General features: G+C 40.2%; 1 protein-coding gene across 1 annotated transcript in view; it reads right to left on the bottom strand.

Annotated features, from left to right (window-relative positions):
- UST (uronyl 2-sulfotransferase) overlaps positions 1–13687 on the bottom strand; it is a 157345-nt gene that overhangs the window by 20431 nt on the left and 123227 nt on the right. Inside the window, exon 7 of the mRNA XM_065680536.1 lies at positions 11181–11338. Within this exon, the coding sequence (XP_065536608.1) occupies positions 11181–11338 (158 nt within the window). The remainder of the gene's footprint in view (positions 1–11180; positions 11339–13687) is intronic.

Here is a 13687-nt window from a genome sequence, read left to right as displayed (position 1 = left end):
AAGTAATGCCTATCTCTTTAACTAATTTTATCCTGCAGGAAAACATTCTCTCGTATCCTAACAACTTACTTTCTTCAAGAGCTTTTGGACAGAGATCCTGCTGAAAAACACACCTCTACCATCTCATATCCCTGTGCTTGCTGACTCCTTTCAGGAACTAGTTGATATTTAAGGGTCTACAAATGCCATACAGACTTTTTCCAACTGTCTATTAATCCATCTTTTTTACAGTTCTACCAGAACATAAATTGGGTTCTTTCATCTGTTGCTATCCAGGCAACCACTGCAGCCCTTTAAAAGCCTGGAGTCACGTTAACTACCTTCCATTTCCCCAAAGTAGCTGCTGATTGAATGACAGGACACACCACAGCATTGGCAATCTCAGTTTCACATTGATCCTTGGTGAATACTAGCTCTGACAGCAGCACGCCTGACACTGCCAACGAGTAAAGATAGCTGAGGATAAAATAAGTGCCACATGCTAACACCAAATCTGTTACCTGTATTATAGATGGCACCTGCAAGTAACTGAAAAGTCGAGTCCATACAGTACAACTCAACAGATGAGATTTATAAAGTGCAGTAACAGTTGTGCAAAATGTTGGAGATGATAGAAAAAGCAGCCCGACTGGAAAGAAGACACTAATTAAAGGACACAATGGGAATGCAATTTGGAAGAAGGGGAGGAGACAGGGAATATGAGTATAGACAGCAGTGGAGGGGAGGAAACTCTTTTTTACTGCATATGTGAATTTGTGATTCCACTCCAGTTACAGAAAAAAAAGAAGAGAAAAGGAATCTTCTTACCCATATACAGCAAAACCTTCTTCCCCTGCTATAGCTTCTTGGAGAACAAATTTTCAAGAGGGCAGATCAAAAAGGCTGGGAAATTCCAACTGGGAGAATAAATAGGGAAGCATAAACTCCAAGACTCACTCTTAGAAGGGCAAGGATCCAGCACCACAAACTGCCTGCAGGGCAGGTAAAGCAAAGGGGCTTGGAGGAAGGAGCACAGGCACAGTGTGAAGCTGTGTTCAAGTGAGCAGATTACCCCGTTAGGAAGGAGCACTGGCTGGGAGACATACCAAAAGGACTCCTGTAGTAGCTGAGAGTCACACTGCTAATCTATTACCTTCATTTTAATTCTTACCACTTTGTAATCAAGGGCCAACACTGCACTTTGCTAGAATTTATTCTACTAATTCTTTCCCTTTTCTAACAGCAATAACAGTGGTCTTAAAATGACTTAGAGCACAATACACTGTGTCCTCTGGGAGTAACTGCTGTATTTGCAGATGTTTTCTGGCTATGTCTCTTCCCTGTGAGTGCCCCCCTCCATCTCTCCCAGCTATTTTCTGTCTTCCTCTTCCCAGCTAGTTCTAGTTCTAGAGCCTAGTTCTGATGTGGCTGAAGCAAACCTTTTAGCTTTAATGCTTTTAGCTAGCTGCATGCCAGAAAATGCCTTGCTATAATTTCACACCTAACTTGTCAGAATTTACACTCTTTGATGTTTTCCTCATTTTAATTATTACAGCATTTTAATTATTATAGCAGCTCATTTGTATCACTGTAAAAACTAGATTATAAATCACGGTGCTTGAGTGGAAACCCAAGTAATTCCTAAGGAACGGCTGCTTGTCTCTACTGTCCAAAAAATACAGGTAAAAGCATTTTTATAGTTAAATTTATTTTTTTTGTAGTTACTTTAATATTTTCCAAAACATTTCTGAGCCATCCAAGCTATTGGCTCATGGTACTCCCACTGTTCTTGCAAGATGCCTCACAGATATGCATAATCAGTTTAACCTGAAGCCACTTCTATCATTGATAACAATGGGCAGGACTTACAATTAGTGTGAGGGAAAAATACAACAGACTTTTTTGAAGACTGAAAATATTATGCTCCTAAAAGCAGTGTGACAGTGAGCTCTGTGATCTTCTCCGTCCTGCTCTTGTGTCTTCCATGCCAAAACTGCCCAGTTTTCAGTTAAAAGATGTTTCTCCCTGAACACTGACCCTGAAAACATGCTGTGGGACACAATGATAATTGAGCTAAATTCCCAGTTGTTTTTGTACTATGATTAACAAAAGTTTTCCAGATTCCAGCCTCAGCCACCTTGTGCAACTTGCTTGATTCTGTGTAGGTGAAATGAAGACCTGTGCAAATATGCTGTAGCTGCAGCTGGGAACAGAAGTAGGCCTATTAACTGGGATTTAATGGCTCTGCCTTGTCCTCTATGCCTTCTGTTGCCTGAATAGAGGTTAAAGTTGTCAAAGAAGCAATTTGCATAATCTGTTACTGCCATAATTTTCATTCAAATGCTATTTTTAAAGCAGAAGCAGTAACAGAGGTTTAGCTGGAATGTTACTGATTAAAAAAGCATTATGATTTTATTTAGTTAGTCAAGAAGGAATGAACTGTCATTGAAAGCTTTAATTGTCTGTCATTAAAATGTCTGTGGTGTTTTGTCATCAGTGACCCAGGATTATTTATGAGATATAGCTAACACTGAATCTGAATGCAGCTTTCCCTCTGTGCCAGAGCTTTAACAAAGCTGCTTGTCCATGGGTTTTTCATTTTGTTATATTAGGAACAGGAAACATCCAAAAGATGCATCAGGGAATCAACCTCAGATGAATAGCAGGAACACTCTTACAAAACAAATCTTTAGTGACTGATAGGCTTATTGGATAAACCTGACAGTTGCTTGAAAGATACCAGCATGAACCCTTCAAAATGATCTCCTGACACACAAATAAATACACATGAATTCTTGATACGTGGGATGCAAGGGTTTGGCTGGCTGCCCCCTGGGATTTAGACCACAAATTAGTTTTTTTAACTGCACAAAGTATGAAATTACATCTGTGTGGTTTTAGTCCAAAACCAGACAGCCCATCAATAGGTCTGATGAAAGGAAATTGAAACAATGTAAGCATCATGAAGATGTGGGATGAAATGAAAAATCTGGAGGCTGAAGTCTTTTGGAATTGCACTAAATGATGAAGACAATGCCAAAGGTGGTCTCAGCCTCCATAATCCTGCAGGTATATATGCATTATACAACAAGTTTAGAAAAGGGAAACTGCTCATGAAGAAAGGCTCAAACAAGACCAGGCAAAAAAGTAAAGCGTGTTTGGCTTCAAGTAAAGACCTTGCCAGTCAATGGGAAATAGCAATATGAAAAAGGTGGTGGAGATGTGTAGGAAAAAGGTAGAAGACTGCAGAGCACAAGCACTGTATATACAACATGTATTATAGCACAAAGAAATGAAAGATTCTGTAATTCTATGAAAAAAAAAAATACTTAGCCTATCTCTACAATACATTATTGGTGTTGGTGACAATACATTGTCAGAGCCAGTCCCTGAGCTCAACTGCCCAGAAACTTTTGAGGAGAAACATCTGATCTAGGTTTTTCAAAGGATGACTTTAAGGGAACATGGTCTTCACCCTTCCTCTACAACTCACTTCCGAGAAGAGCCTTTACAAATTCAACTCACATGAAAATCCAAGCCTAAAATTAGGCTTTAAAAATCTGCACTGTAACTGCCAAGCCGATAAACCATATCCTTCTCTGCCATATTCAGTGGTGAGATCTGGAAGGCGGCCAACCCCCTCAAATGCCAGAAGTGCTGGGCAGAGGCTCTGTGGATCAACACTGCCCTCCTCATTTCTTCAGTTCACGAACCATGCTCTATGCCCTCCGTCCCCTGCCAACATGAAATATGCCAGTTCCTCACCTGATCTAAGTGATTGTTGCTGCTGCTGCTGCACTTATAAAGTCAACCAACCATCTTGACCCTAGAAGAAAGCAGAACCGTACTAATATGTCTGGCAGATAGACCTGTAAATCACACTTCCCTGCACCATGAGCTCAGGGAGCAGATCTACCCAAAGTGTCAATGTCACAGCAGGCTGTTAGCTACCTCACTTTTCATCTCAAAATGTGCATTCATTTTGGACCACAAGAGGTATTTTAATGCAAAAACTCTGCTGCATGACCATCCACATATGAGCTAACTCCAACCAGCAGGGAACCATAACTACAGAAAACTTGAGCCTGGGTGCGCGCAAGCTCCACGTGGGCTTGGAAAGCCATGCCAAACTCTCCTGCCGCACCTTTACTGTTGCTCATATTTCAGCAGTGAGACTGATGCTATCTTGGATAAATCTTCTGGTGCCATAATTCTGTCTCTCATGCAACACACACACAGTCTGGAGTGGCTTCACCTTCCTCAGCAGAACAAGAACCACAGCTGTTATGAGCTGCCAATCTTTGCTGCAGGACTTGCCACGGAGAAGCTTATGCTTCTGAGGCAAATCTCCCAAAGACCTAATGGATCTTTTGAAAAACATGGAGTCATGAGAAAGCCCAAAAGTGCTCAAACCCTTCCAAGAGCTCCTATTCTTAAAACTGCTTAATTCATTCACAATGGGATTTGAACCTCTGAAAGACAGAAAACAACATCCTTTCCTTTTATGGCATTGGAGAAGGAAAGAAGATTTCCACTGATTGTGCTTATCACTGATTGGTGCATCCACTAACTTCAAGGCACCCCAGGTCAGGCAATCCGGTTTTGTCGCTGCCCTCCAAACCTTGTATTTTCATGCGTGAAAAACTAAATGAGGTTTCTGCAGCTTTTGATAATACCTTCAGCTTTATAAATCAAACTAGAGAGCTGAATAAATCCACAGAATGTCCTAGATGCTATCGACCTAACTGGGAACACACACCCTTGGGGATATGCACTGGGACTCTTCCTCTCTCCCTGCCTTTTTTGCACGCAGAGAAGTGGGAATTTGTTTTACAAGAAACAAAACATGTAATTAAAACTTTTCCTGGAGCTTAAACTGCCCGTTTTTGCATACACATTGTTTTAGAGTGTTCTTCTATGTAATTTTGACAGTTCAGACTTCAGAGGGAGAAGAAAGGAACGGTTTGTTCACATTTCCTAGTTTTATTTTCTATTTTCAGAACAGGATGTTGGGTGCTGAAGAAGAAACCGCCACCCAGGTAGAATGTAAATTCACATATGCTGTTACCACTGGCACTACGTTCAAGTCCCTGAAAGTCCTGAACAAGCAGGGAGATTACACCACCTTCTGGACAAAACGTTCTAAGTCGCGCATACAGTTAGCTTCATATAACGGATGGGAACATGCCATGGAAGCGTTGTACAATTAACTGCTCCCCAGGTCCAACCTCGTATTCTACCTCCATGTGAAATTTACAATTTTCCTCTTCTGCAGAAAACCTTCATAGCCAGAAATTCCTCTTGAGAATATTATTTAGGGAAAGCGCCAAGTTGCTTTGGAGTGTGAGGTGAAAAAACAGCATGTTTGGAGTCTCCAAAGGTTTTGAACATTTGAATGTGTTCGAAGTTTTCCCAGATTCTGTTTTAAGAAAGTTACACATGCAAGGAAGTGATATAAAAAAATCTTATCATATAAATTTAATCCAAGCTGCTTTTATTCTCACATCAAGAGTGCAGATGCTTGTGGGAGAGAGAAGGGCTGTGCATTTGCACACCAGAGATGAGCAAATATATTCTCTTTCCACATATCAGTCACAACCTTCTCCAGGAAATACAGGGCATGAGAAGCAGGCAGACTATTAGAAGCTGCACGTCACCTGTCCTAATTTTTCCTTTCCTTTCATTTTGTGCTGAACAAAGACACAATATAAGATGATCACTATTTAAGGATACTGCACAAAACCCACTGCCTCTCCTCCATCAGACTTCTTTCAACATTTCTTACCCAGATTTTTTTCTCTTGGAGATTGTGCTGGCAAACGCTAGAAATTCCAGTTTCTCAGAGGGGAAAAAAGAACAGTGGGATCTTCCAGCCCTCCTTTTGCTTTCTTTGTATCACAGCAACTTTTCCAGCAATAACTTTTCAGTTCCAGAGCATTTCCAAATGCACAGCATCCACATCTTGCCAGAGCACCCCAAGAAAAGGGTGGGAGAAAGTCTGCCACAAGAATTTAGTACTAAAGGTATCTATCTACCTAAGACAACAGGGAGCACTACTAACAAAGTGATGGCCTCGAAGGGGGAATAAGGAAAGAAAAAGCCTTTCTCATCCTTCTCCACTTGCAAAGAGTTTTGTTTTGACAAGGAGTGGGAACATGTTCTTTTCACATTCCAGCACAGGAACCATGGGAAGGCATGCCCCATCTTCAGTGCTGCCCTGGCACAGGAGCAACCTTTGGCACTATGCAAGACTTCCACCCTTTTCCTAACTCCTTCAACTAAGGCTTCATCATCTACCTCATGGGATTTCAGCCTTGCAAAAAAGACAAATGTCAGCATCTCTCTCCTTACTAAGGTTAAAGAGAAGGGGAAGCTTATAAACAGAAAATGTCAAGACTCTCACTCGCATTCATGAACAGAATGGATTTAAAAAATCAGCAGGATCATATTATCCAGGATATTAGTACTAGAGCTTAAAATATTCCCTGTAAATGTAATTCTTCTGGAGAATAACATTTTCACTGCATTTTCAAAAAGAAGCACATTTTATGGTTTACCTGTACAATATATTTTCTTCCAGCTGACAGCGTGAGGAATTTCACTCAATAAAATTCACTGTTTGAAAAGCTTAAACCAATCTTCTTGCTTTAGACTAAGATGTCCACATTCTCCATGCAAAACACAACTTTCAGGAAACAATTTCTTTTTCTTTCCCTGGTATTGGGAAGGGGTGTTTTTATTGGGCTCCTGGTGCCAAAGAAAATTTATGAACTCCTGCAGAAAGGTTAGAGGATATGGGCTGCATCTGAGGTAATAGAAGAACATTTTATAGCCTATTCTTTGTCATCCTGTAAACTTTTACCCCATACTGCAGAATTTGACAAGGCAGAAAAAAAAATCCATGCTTCGTTGTCTATAGGTAGTGTGTACTTTTCTACCACTTATACCCACCAGGATACAAAACCAACACGCACCTATTTCAAAAGAAACTGTGTAAGTATTCTGGCCACCAGCCAGGCTACCAAAGTGAGCTATAGCCAGCAAATATCACAGGACTAGCAAAAATGAACAGGACTGACCAACTATTTTTCCTTCAGTTGTGCTCCTGAAAGTGAGGGGAGATGTAAAGTTATGCTATAGCTATTTCAGGCCTTTCAAAGAGTTAAGGAAAACTTCCAAATTTGAAGTAAACATAATACAAGGCTCTCCAATTGGTCAATTGGTCCTTATCTGCTCCAATGCTGGGCAAAAAAGAAAGAAAAAAATTGGAGCAAATTTTATTGTATTAACAAAGAAATCTACTAAACACAGCAAGATTGTTTATTATTATTATTACTTATTCTACCCATCTATCAATCCATTCATCTATCCCGTAATCTGTCTGGCACCCCTCACCCCCACTCTTCCCTTTTGATCTCATGTCAAGGGTAGTTCTAGCTGTCAAGGCAGGAAGAGTTTGTCACTTTAGACAAGACAGACATCAAAAAGAGGGTCCTTTTGCAATTTTTGACTTGGTACCAACATCAAGAAAATACTTCATTTCAATGACAGAGAGGAAAAGGCGAAAAACAGGAAGCCTGTAGCTCTAAAATATTCTGCATGATAAAACCAGATTGGTTCCAATGAAAGCTTTAGCACCACAAAGAACTTTCACATTGTTTTGCACATTGATATAAACCACAGAAGTCAAAATATTTGACATAGGGATTAGCTAAACACAATGTTTTTATTAATGCTATGAATAAAATTATCTTCCTGGTGTCCTCTGACACTAAAATTTCCTGTCATGAAGAACTGCCAACTTTTTTAAACTCACAACATTTGAGAAAAATTGGTGTATGTTTCAGATGTGACACCATTGAAAAGAAATAGCATCAGGGAACAAATACATAGCAGCTGGCAAGCAAAATATATTAAAGACCTCAATAATCAACTGTTAGTGATAATGTCCAAACAAGGCAACTCTTTTAATTTCAGTTTTTAATTTTTTGTATATTTTACCTTTCTTCAGACTTTCTTTCTGCCAGCTTATGTATAATAAATGATTAGCATCACCAGCAATAGCACTCAAGTTTGGATTAAGCAGTTACCTTTGTCATTACGTATGCAGACACACACACACTCTGTGCTCTCTGATGTAAATGTTCCATTATCTATCTGATCAATAGAGCCACTGTTATACTGACCTTGTGCTTCAGAACAATAGCTGCAAAGTGTTCTGGAAGGTAGAAAGGCTACTGGTTTTGTTTTCCAGCTAGGAGGAGGACTCTGAGCAAGAGCTCCTTAATAAATGTTGTTACATGCTGTCTCAGATGAGAAATTTTACTAGACACAGAAGAAACAAAAAGGCTTGAATATGGTTCACATAGTTAAAAGAAAGAGATTAGGGAAAGTTTCCAGATTTCTTGTTTTCTATTAGCAGCAACCTACAGTGAAAGCTCCCAGTATTAACAGCTGCTCTTGGGTGGGAGCTGTAGTGATCTGGTGACTACCCAAAGCACCTGTAACAAAGAAGGTTAGTCCTAGCTTTTGGAAGAAAGGGTTTAACCCAGAACTCCTGCAGATATATCTTCAATGCACACAAGATTTCGTGGGTTTGATAACATTCAGCAGTTTGCTTCCTAAAATGACAGGTGGCTGTTTTTCATTTTGTTTATATTATGATGATGGTGGGACAGCAATAACCAATCCTCTTCTCTGGTTTCTAATGTATATAATCTACTAAGGCAACACTGGATGGAAATCGCCTTCCTTCAGTTATTTTCTGCTTTAAAGCAGCTCTACAAATCCAGTTTTTGAACTGTGTCTAATCCAGAAACTCTTACTGCAGTAGATTTGAGTGCAGAGACTCACTGACCTGGAACTGAAATCACCTTTCATTGTCCTTTTCTCATGTCAATGTATTCAACTGATTAAAGATAAGTTCTGGAAAACCTTTATTTTCTTTATGTGAAAAAAGGAAAGACTGCTGTAAGAGTATCTTGGGTGGAACAGCAGGTCAGAAGGCAAAACTTGTCAATTGTATAGATTTAATCTGCAAGTATCAGTTGCAACAAAAGGTCACCACACAGCGGGGCAGAGTAACATCTCTTCTTCCCAGCACTTCATGATGCAACAGCAGAGGGTGTTGCAGATCAGGTCTAAGGTGCACTTAGGAGAATGATGCAGGACTTTTTGCACAGCACTTGGAATATGTTTTTTTTCCCCCCCTGGCTGATTCTGTTAAGTTTTTCCTAAGCATTAGCACCAACTCAGAAATAACCTGAAAATAATTATGACTGAAAAAACCCCCAAACATAGGCATGTACAAAAAAAGGAGAGAGTCAACACAAGGAGACCATTTCCTTTCTATTTTTCCTTGTCAATAAGTGAATGGGAAAAGTAAAACAGAAGTTTAATCCACATGGGGAATACTGAAGAGGTTAATCTTCAGACATGACACAACACCAGTCTTACATGCGAACTCACAAAGGAAATCACTGTCCTGAAATAAGGTGTTATATCTACCCTGGACACTGGAATAACCACAGAGAAGAGAAAGATCATCCAGCACTTAATGATTCCAGGAGATTGCTACTTCGCACCTGATGAAAATCGAGACCCTGTGTGCTATCTGTTAGCTTCCCCCATTGCACAAGAAGTGAAAACCTATGGTGAACAGGACAACTGAGGAAGTCTTATAGAGTCCCAAAGAAAAGTTTGCTCATTGCAAAAAGAGCATCCTTCTATTAATCCCCTGCTTCTCTCTTGTCTAACATTCCCATGGGAAAACCTTGGAGACTAAGTTGTGTAAATCTTTAGGAAAACTTCCACATGCTACAAACATAGGCCATTTTTGGTTTTAATTTACAAAGAAAATAAAAATAACTCTTTTCCAAACCTGGGCACTGTTCTCATGTCAATACCATACCATGCTCTTCTTATGTCTGCTATTGAACAAAACAGCTTTATGGGTGGATACAGAACCAGAACAAAGTAACACACCCCCCCCCCTTCTAAATAGCTGCCTTAACTGTTTTATTGAAAGCAGATAATGACTCAGTGAAATCATGTTAAGAGGAGGAATGCCATGCTTTCCCTGTAATATCTCTAACATTGTTACAAACAAAATCTTCAAAGATGCATCCTGGGGGCAGGGATTGGTGGACAGTCACCCAAAATTTCTGGTTAGAGACAGAAACCCATGATTTCTCCCAAGTGACATTTTACTGTGATAGCTGTTCTCAATCAAAAGCCAACCATCATCTGCATGCATTACAAACAAAATTAAATGTTTGATCCATGTGTTTTTAATACACAACTTGGTACGAAACACGCATTTCAGTGGCTGTAGGCATTTCACACTGACATGAATGCAACCTTCTTGCACCAAGCAGGAAGGGAATTTTTACCCCACCCTGGTTCATACGATGTTGATAGCCCAACCAAATGTAAGCAGGAAATCAGTTCTGCTGGAATGACATGCACAGCCGCACAGAAGCATAATATTTCTTGGTTTAGATATAGGACACAAGACTGCCTTCTAATGAAGTCAGCAATAAATAAGCATTGGGAGGAATGGACTGATGCAGAGAAGACAGAACCCTTTCAGATTGACTGCAGGGTGCAAATTAAGGGGTATATTAGATGCTCTCTTTTCATTTCTCTTACTCAAGCATCCCAAGTCTTTTTCCTCAGCATGCCATAAATACACATTCTTCTTTGTACTTTACCTGAATTCAGTTCCTGAGCTCAGAACCTTAACTGAAGGTTCATTTCATTTCAACTCTTAGTCAAGGTTGAGGGACAATAAATATCCTGGTGCTAGAGAATCTCCAAAGCTCCCAGCTCCCCAAACCACCTCTTGCAGGTTCACTTACGCAGATATTGCTGACACCATTTTGAGAATATTTTGACAGTATTATTTGACAGGTGAGTATGACAGAATTAAAAGATAAGAAAGCCACTCCAGTGGTAAACGGGAAGCTTTCTGGCATGTGACAAGGTCCCTGAAGCACTAAGTGCTTGCCTGGGAATGAAAACTACACAGCAACATTGAGAAAAAAAAGCAGAATATGTACCCTTCCCCATCAATCATATCTGCTCCCCGAAAGGGAGATAAATCCCTTCACTGACTAAGCAAGACAAACACGGATCTTCCAGCAGCCTTGCAGATTTTGCCGAAGTTTCTGTAAAAATAGCTTTTTAATGGAAAAAGTTACCTGGGTTTTTGTAGATGCTAAGCACATCCTTGAAATAATGAGGTAAGAATCTTTCTAATAAAAGCAGCACATCTTCCAACTCCTCCAGAATGCCCACAAGCAGGAAATTCTCATTAACGTTCAGCTTTGCTCTTTCAAGGGCCCATTCACCAGGCTCCCTGTATGAAATTAATGGAGGGACAGAACGGGAAAGGGGAGGGAAAAGAAAAAAAGTTTAAATATGCATTTATTTCAGAAATTCAAGCCAAGGACACAACTGAATAAAAAAATATTTCGTGCTGCACTTCCAACAGAGCATAAAAAGCCCCCACCAAACCCCAATGGCTTACTGAGCGTTCCTGTACATCTAGAATTGGTTTGGCTTGTGAAAACATGATCACATTAGAAGGACATTAATCAATGTGTGGAAATACTCCATTCTGAAGACATCTCTCACCAAGTCGTTTGTACACTCAGACTTATGAACTCTTGTATTTCAACTCAGAAGCATGACCCATCTCATAGGAGGACGACTGCCCTGGGTGATGAAGGGTGCTAAGGGGTGGCAGTGTCCCTGAACCACATCAGGAGAACTGTTGCAAGCAACCACTACCTGCTTTACTCAGTGAGTACTACACAGGAAGCTACTGGCCTGTTTCTCATCTTGTCCTTTTAACTTCTGCCAAAGTGTCCATGAGCTTCCCTTTTCCTTCCATTACCCCTGACAGCCCTGTTGGCTCTGCTACAGATTTCACATTTGTTTGCTCTGAAGATCAGCTTAGGGTTATTCTATCTTTTCCCCCAACAGAAGTTTTCTTTTCCCCCCAACAGATCAGGGGACTAGAGCACCTCCTGTATGAAGATAGGTTGAGGAAGTTGGGGCTGTTCAGCCTGGAGAAGAGAAGGCTGCGTGAAGACCTCATAGCAGCCTTCCAGTACCTGAAGGGGGCCTATAGGGATGCTGGGGAGGGACTCTTCATTAGGGACTGTAGTGACAGGACAAGGGGTAATGGGTTAAAACTTAAACAGGGGAAGTTTAGATTGGATATAAGGAGGAAATTCTTTCCTGTTAGGGGGTGAGGCACTGGAATGGGTTGCCCAGGGAGGTTGTGAGTGCTCCATCCCTGGTGGTGTTCAAGGCCAGGTTGGACGAAGCCTTGGGTGGGATGGTTTAGTGTGAGGTGTCCCTGCCTATGGCAGGGGGGTTGGAACTAGATGATCTTGAGGTCCTTTCCAACCCTAACTAGTCTATGATTCTAAGAAGCGGCAGAACACCAGTAAAACTTTATGCTTCTTTCTTAGTTTCCTGGAAGCAGAATTTGGTTAGACAAGCATAAGAATCCTAAATCCCTTAGGCTAACTTATATTAATTATGTCCTGAGAGCAGCAGTCAGCATTCATTTTGATAGGGGATATAATGCCACTGTCCCAAATTAAAGGAAATCAGCTTTTTCACAGGGTCCACCTAATATGATGAACACCTGAGTCACATATGCTATCAGAGAGTGGCTGGGGATTGCACCTCTTTTCTGGCTCCATTAGGCTATTATAAATTCTATGCAATAGTCAAACATTTGTCAGAATGTCTTTTGATAACATTTATAAAACCTTATTGCTTCCTACTCCTGCTAGAGCAGATCTGGAGCAGGTTTTTCATTTCCTACCCCTTTCTGTGCACCGATTCGTTTTCTGGGAGATCAGAGCATCCTAACAAATCTTTCAAGATTCCTTCTTGCAGCTCCTTGTGAGACTACGAAGTACCTGAAGGAAGGGCATGATAGGAAACCCATCTATAACAAGCTACAAAACGGTACTTCAGTATACTGCTTAGGAACCTCATAGAGCTACGTGGTGAAAGTACTCAGGTATGTGACTGTTGTTAATGTACTCATGCACACAAGTTAAATATGCAACCATAAGCATTTGCCAAGTGAGGCCAAAATACATTAAGAAAAAAAGTGTAATGAAAATGAAGTCATGCATCTGTTTTGCTTCTTAATCATGACTTCACTTATGCCAAAAAACTAAAGCAGGATTTTACAAGGAAGATACTTAGAAACCGAGACATAAGAAGGAAAGCATTTTCAAGGGTTTTTACTGCTCAAAAAAAGTATGGCTTTTGAAAGAAATTTTTGAAAACATCTGCAGTTGTCCCACTCTGGAGAAGCAGTAACAATAAATAAACAGAATACCTCAAAGCTGAACAAACCTAATAAAGAACATGCTGTGACCAACAATATGAAAGTACTTGAAAACAGGAAGATATCTAAAGTTATTTACATATTGTTACATTAAAGTTCACTACGCAGAATTAGTAATACAGCAATATCAGAACAGACACATTAAAAATAAGCTAGGTCAATTACAGCAGTATAAGGCTGCACTTTACGAGTTTTAAATATGATTCCTATTTCTTACGTGGACATAGAAACCTGGAATTACTCATATACAGATCTCATACAAGTATCTAAGCACAGCTAAAACATGTATTGCAGAACTGCAGTGCAGTAAAATGAGTAATGAGCACA

This window comes from Lathamus discolor, chromosome 5 (genome assembly GCF_037157495.1).
Source record: "Lathamus discolor isolate bLatDis1 chromosome 5, bLatDis1.hap1, whole genome shotgun sequence".
Taxonomy (NCBI): Eukaryota; Metazoa; Chordata; class Aves; order Psittaciformes; family Psittacidae; genus Lathamus; species Lathamus discolor.
Note: the sequence above shows the minus strand (reverse complement) of the source record. Positions and strands in the feature narration are given on the sequence as shown.